The sequence below is a fragment of the Bison bison genome, unplaced genomic scaffold (assembly GCF_000754665.1).
Source record: "Bison bison bison isolate TAMUID 2011002044 unplaced genomic scaffold, Bison_UMD1.0 scf7180017864492, whole genome shotgun sequence".
NCBI classification, from domain to species: Eukaryota; Metazoa; Chordata; class Mammalia; order Artiodactyla; family Bovidae; genus Bison; species Bison bison.
The window spans coordinates 8,301,144-8,307,579 of NW_011495051.1; the positions used below are offsets into that span (position 1 = coordinate 8,301,144).

Here is a 6,436-nt window from a genome sequence, read left to right on the forward strand (position 1 = left end):
GTCCTCCCAGGTGTTCCTGATTACCTGGTGGGTGCTGAGGATCACTACAGCTGTGCAGCACAGCCCTGGATTCCTGTCTTAAAGCTGCAGAGCTTTGTCCAAAAGAAATCAGGGAGCGGAGGTCCAGAGTGTGACCAAGGCAGGCATGGAATATCCTGGGCTCTCTCTGAGGTGCCATCAAAACCCTGATATCTGTTTAAGCTGCCTTGTGTTCCGCCCCCTCCCTACTGCCAGTCCTGTCCTTTCCAGGCCCTCTTCTCCGTTTCTGGGATTTCTCTCTGTCCCAAGGTCTTGGCTTCACTGAGTTTCTGGGATCCTAATAGTACTTAGGAGCTTAAACTGAAGCTGATCCGTACAGATAGGTCTACAGTTGCTCCACTTCTTAGCTAACGTACAGGAAAGTTTTTCTGAAGTCTTTGAAATAACAGGTACTGAGAGAACAAGGAGTCTGGCGGGCATAGGGGGAAGAAGGCAGCTCTAGACATGCTTCTCAATAGGAGGTCAGCAACTGGTCTCAACCCAGGCCCACCCAGTCTTCTTGGAGGCATAAAGAGCAAGCAAACCCTTAGTTGAGTTCACGGTAAGAAATCCCACTTAGTTTGTGGTGTTTAGTGCCAACTAAGGGGGTTAGTAAATCAAGGTGACTTAGTGAGGCATGGGGCCTAGTCTTTACCCACTGATCCTATGAGCACATCCCCAGGAATATGCCATTTAATTCATTTTCAACTTGCGACAAACGAACTAACAAAGACTCTTGCACTCCCAGGCCGGAGAACACACACAAGTCTACCCCAGCCAGTTACCACGCAGACATCAACCTGCTTTACTGGAGCGATGAGGAGGCCGTGGTGGACTTCAAGGCCGTGCAGGGCCGCTGCACCGTGGAGTACGGAGAGGACCTGCCTCAGTGCCTCCAGGACTTCTCCGCTGGTGGCCCCGATCGCTTCTATTTTCTCGAGGTGGGGCCCTGGGCTCACTGCAGGGAGGGCCTCTGGGTCAGACACAGCACCCGAGAAGTTTACTTACCCAGAGCATGAGTCTGTGACACTCAGGTTGATCTGGAATTTAACACTTAAAGCAAAACAAAATATTTTAACATCCTAATGCAATAACTTCGGAGAAGGCAATGGCACCCCACTCCAGTACTCTTGCCTGAAAAATCCCATGGATGGAGGAGCCTGGTGGGCTGCAGTCCATGGGGTTGCTAGGAGTCGGACACAACTGAGCAACTTCACTTTATTTTTTTACTTTCATGCATTGGAGAAGGAAATGGCAACCCACTCCAGTGTTCTTGCCTGGAGAATCCCAGGGACGGGGGAGCCTGGTGGGCTGCCGTCTATGGGGTCACACAGAGTCGGACACAACTGAATCGACTTAGCAGCGTAGCAGCAATGCAGTAACTCAGACTTCCCTGGTGGCTCAGACGGTAAAGAATCCGCCTGGAATGCAGAAGACCTGGGTTCAATCCCTAGGTTGGGAAGAGTCCCTGAAGAAGGGAATGGCAACCCACTCTAGTATTCCTGCGTGGAGAATTCCATAGACAGAGGAGTCTGACGAGCTACAGTCCATGGCATTGCAAAGAGTCAGACACAACTGAGCAACTAACACACACACACACACTCACACACAAATAACAATTTTTGTAGACTGTTAGGTGGCCTCTGCTGGTCTGGTCAGTGTCTATGAGTTAGGGAGATGGACCTCTAGCCCCAGGAGATGAATCCCTGCCCCCAGTCCCTTCAGCCTCATAGCTGAGCTTGTGGCCTGGTTATTGAGAGAGAGACGAGCCAGGAGTCTGTTGATTTAAGCTGCTGCTGCTAAGTCACTTCAGTCGTGTCCGACTCTGTGCGACCCCATAGACGGCAGCCCACCAGGCTCTCCCAATCACTTTTTTTTTTTTTCTCCCAATCACTTTTAAATTGTTTGAGCATGGCTTCTTTGTGACAGGCATGTATGGTCTTAAGATAACCCGTGTCTCCCCCAGGGTCTGGTCTGTACAGCCTGATTATGACATTTGCCTATTTTTAGAATGAGTAGTCCAGGTACTTAAAATAGCAGGAATTTCTGTCAGCTACATAAAACATTTTTATTAATAGACTTTTCCCCTTTTCTCTATTAGAATCAAAGCCCTCTTGGCTTCTGGCCATACTTAGGGAGAGATGAAGTGTATTCTTATCAGATTAACTTAAAGCCTATTTGTTAGAGAGGGGAGCTGGTGTCTCTCTTGCAGACCACTGTGGTTCTTTCCCCCTCAGGCCTATAACGCCAAGAGCAAAAGCTTTGAAGATCCTCCGAACCACGCCCGGAGCACCGGAAATAAAGGGAAGGGGAAGGGGAAAGGTATGTCGTGGTGTGTCATCCCCCCAGGTTCCTCTTCAAGTGTGTGTCCTCTAGCTCGGATACTCACGAGTCAGTCAGTATGGAAGAGCAGCCTCTGACGTTACCTCCCTCAAAATGAGGTGGACTCTGAGTCACCAGGGGCTTCGAGAAGAGCCCATCAGGAACTGCTCTGACTTGGGGCCCATCTCCTGCAGGAAAAAACAGGACGAAATCTCAGACGTGTGAGCCGAGTGAACTGGAGACAGAAATCAAACTGCCGAAGCTGCGGACCCTGGACGTGTTTTCCGGCTGTGGGGGACTGTCGGAAGGCTTCCACCAAGCAGGTGCGCTCCGGGGCGGGGGGGTCTCTCCACACAACCTGTTAAAAACTCGATCAGGCAGGCTGTGTCTGGAAGACCTCTGTGGCCCTGGTCACAGCTCCGACTAGAGAGTCTCTTTCTGGGGATTTCATGACAGGTCTGTGTCCTTGTATCCCCCACCCAGGCATCTCGGAGACACTTTGGGCCATCGAGATGTGGGACCCTGCGGCCCAGGCGTTCCGGCTCAACAACCCTGGGTCCACGGTGTTCACAGAGGACTGCAACGTCCTGCTGAAGCTGGTCATGGCCGGGGAGGTGACCAACTCCCGCGGCCAGAAGCTGCCTCAGAAGGGAGACGTGGAGATGCTGTGCGGCGGGCCGCCCTGCCAGGGCTTCAGCGGCATGAACCGCTTTAACTCTCGAACCTACTCCAAATTCAAGAACTCCCTGGTGGTCTCTTTCCTCAGGTAAACAGAGCGAAAGTCCCTCTGCATTCAGTGCCACCTAAGGGCAACTAGATGGCCTGCCCCCTGCAAGGCCTGGTGCCAGGGCCAAGCAGTCACCACTTTAGCCTTTACCCCTGCAGAAGGCTGCTGCTGAGCGAGGCGCCAGTCTCAGCCTTCAGGGGTTCACGGCTCCCTCTCCACTAGGGAGAGACCCTGAGAGCCGGCAGGTGTGTCTTGACAAGCATCAAAGCAGTTGGGAGTGACTTCTGGCCAAGGAGGCCTTCTTGCTCTCTCCAGGCGTGGAGCTGACTCTCTCGGTCACTCCTGTCCTCCACAGCTACTGTGACTACTACCGGCCCCGCTACTTCCTCTTGGAGAACGTTCGGAACTTCGTCTCCTTCAAGCGCTCCATGGTCCTGAAGCTGACACTGCGCTGCCTGGTCCGCATGGGCTACCAGTGCACCTTTGGCGTGCTGCAGGTGGGCCCAGGTTGGGGGCAGACGCAGAGGCCAGAGACGGGAGCGGCCATCCCTGAGCTGCAACAAACTGTCCCTAACCGAACACGGAGCTCCAAAGGGGACTTCCCCAGCACTTCCACTGCAGGGGGTGTGGATTCGATCCCTGGTGGGGAACTGAGATCCTACATGCTGCTGAATGTGGCCAAAAATTAAAAACAAAACCCCTCAAAGGGTCAGGCTGTATAGGGTGGTGACCTGTAGTGTGGTGGAGGCAGATGCTGGGGCCCACACTGCACTATGGAGCCTTTGGCATTGAGATTCTGGAGGAACTCAGAGCCAGGACCCCAGTAAGTCCTGAGGGGCCGTGTGCAAGAGACCTCTTTGCCTCGTCATTTCCAGCTCGTTTCCCCTGATGGGGTGTAGGAGTGCCCAGCTGTGGAACTCCCGGTAGCAGTTAGAGTCCCACACAGGGTGGGTCAGGAACCACACATAGACCAAACTGTTTTATAGACTAAAGAGCCGAGTCTCTGGGTGAACGGACGTGCTTATGAACACCTAAAGGGTGTGCATGGTGACACTCCAGGGGGCTCTCAGTGGCTGTGTCTGCAGTGACAGGGCCTTGGGGTGGTCAGAGGGGTCAAGGCCTCTTCTGAAGAGCAGCTGCGCTGTGTGTGCCTGTTCAGTAACTGATGGCATCACTAAAACTGAAACGAGTGCTGAAAGAGGAGGAAGAGTGGGCTGGAAAACAGTGAGTGTGTGGAGGAGAGAGGGTGGCCACTCGGCCCCAGGCCCTCCCAGTCGGTGTGCACAGTGTCTCAGCCTCACTGAACAAGCCTCGCTGGCGGCCGTGTTCTGTCCCTGTGACTGGGGGCTGCCAGGCAGGAGGCGTGGCTCCTGGTGTCTCCTCTGGCCGCTCTCCTCCCCAGGGCTAAGACCACAGCACCCGCATGTGTCTAAAGAACCGGCTGAGAGCATCTCCTGAGTTCACTCCCACCTCCTCCAGGGGCTGCCGGCCACCTCTTGGGATCTCTTGTCCTTCCCTCTGGCCTCACTCCGGTTAGGTGTAAGCCTGTGTGTTAACTTCCTGGAGAACGACATGGCAGCCCACTCCAGTATTCTTGCCTGGGGGATGTCATGAACAGGGGAGTCTGCTGGGCTGCAGTCCATGGGATTGCAAAGATTCGGACGCAACTGAAGCAACTTAGCACTAGCACTGTGGTTTAACTAAGGGCTCTCTGGGTGAGCTTCACACCGGCCAGCTGCTCCCCAAAGTCAGATGCCACGGACCCCAGCCCTTGGACCAGCGAGTCAGGGTGCCCGCTGACTGTGCATCTCTGGTCCTCTCCGCATAGGCTGGTCAGTACGGCCCTGCCCAGACTCGGAGGCGAGCCATCATCCTGGCTGCAGCCCCTGGGGAGCCACTCCCGCTGTTCCCGGAGCCGTTGCATGTGTTCGCACCCAGGGCCTGCCAGCTGAGCGTCGTGGTGGACGACAAGAAGTTTGTCAGCAACATCACCAGGTAGGAGCCCTGCCCGCCCGTGGTCGTGGTGCCGGTGAGGCTCGGGGGAGCAGGGTGGTGCCGGGGGACCTCAGTGACAAGGCCTGGGCCCGGAGAAGGTGTTAGCGAGGAGCAGTGGTGTGGGGTCCAGTGTGCCCCCAGAATGCTCTGCCCCCTGGGCTCATCCTGCCCGAGCACCCTGAGTACAGGGCCACAGCCAGAGCCCACACTCTACACAGGGTCTGAGGAGAGTGCTGCCCCGGTGACCTCGGGTAGCCCTTTGACCGCGAGTTGAGGTCCCCTTTTCTGGAGAAGATGGTGCCAGTCGTTGGGGATAGCAGCTGTAACTCAGGTGACAGTAGCTGTGTGTCCCAGAGGTACCAACCCTCCATGCTTTGCTGCAGGTTGAGCTCGGGTCCCTTCCGAACCATCACCGTGCGGGACACCATGTCCGACCTCCCTGAGATCCGGAACGGGGCCTCGGCACTGGAGATTTCATACAACGGGGAGCCCCAGTCCTGGTTCCAGAGGCAGCTCCGGGGCTCGCAGTACCAGCCCATCCTCAGGGATCATATTTGCAAGGTGACCAGAGGAGGCCTCCCTACAGCTGCCTGTTGGGGACAGAGCTGCGGGTGGAGCCCAGCCTGGGCTGGGGGAGCTGATGTCTGCCCCTCCCCTTCCACTCCTTCTGCTCTTGATCCCTCACCGGTAGACCAGCGTTATCTCAGCCGGCCCCCAGCCTCACCACCTCACCTCCTCCTGCTTCTCCTCTTACTTCCCACAATCTCACCACCACCACCCTCCCCCACCACAGTACTTGGCCGTGGGAAGTGTTCATCAGAGTTTATTACTCTGAAGTAACAGGTCTAGGAAGACCTTATAGTCTTTTCCTAGAATAGGTCTGGAATGGCCACTGTCTCCCACTGCGTCTCTCACCACCCCTGTTCTCTGGGAGACCGCAGGGCTCCCCTCCTCTGGCTCCACCTGTGCCACGCAAGCTCCTCCCAAACCCTCCCTGCACTTGCCAGAAGCCGCCCCTTCACCCATCCTCCCTTATTCCACATCCCCGCTCTGGAGATGTCAATGCACGTGTATGACTCCAGGCTGTGCACTGGGGTTACTGTCAGTCTCCCCCAGTGAGATACAAGCCCCTGGGGGCTCCTAGTCGCCTCCAGTGTGCCCAGTGCCCACCATGACAGCACCCAGCCCCCATGGTTCCTGCTTGGGTGCTCCCCGAACTGGGCGACAGCCGGGCCTGCTGTGCTCCTCCAGGACATGAGCGCCTTGGTGGCTGCCCGCATGCGGCACATCCCCCTGGCCCCGGGCTCGGACTGGCGTGACCTGCCCAACATTGAGGTGCGGCTCTCTGACGGCACCCTGGCCCGGAAGCTGCGG

The 6,436-nt window shown here is 56.2% G+C and overlaps 1 protein-coding gene across 1 annotated transcript in view; it reads left to right on the forward strand.

Moving 5' to 3' along the window:
* The window catches only part of DNMT1 (DNA (cytosine-5-)-methyltransferase 1), a 43,928-nt gene that overhangs the window by 34,967 nt on the left and 2,525 nt on the right, over positions 1-6,436 (forward strand). The window contains exons 29-36 of the mRNA XM_010828384.1: positions 767-959; positions 2,256-2,340; positions 2,535-2,663; positions 2,824-3,106; positions 3,423-3,564; positions 4,896-5,062; positions 5,446-5,623; positions 6,314-6,435. Coding sequence (XP_010826686.1) covers positions 767-959; positions 2,256-2,340; positions 2,535-2,663; positions 2,824-3,106; positions 3,423-3,564; positions 4,896-5,062; positions 5,446-5,623; positions 6,314-6,435 — 1,299 coding nt within the window. The remainder of the gene's footprint in view (positions 1-766; positions 960-2,255; positions 2,341-2,534; positions 2,664-2,823; positions 3,107-3,422; positions 3,565-4,895; positions 5,063-5,445; positions 5,624-6,313; position 6,436) is intronic.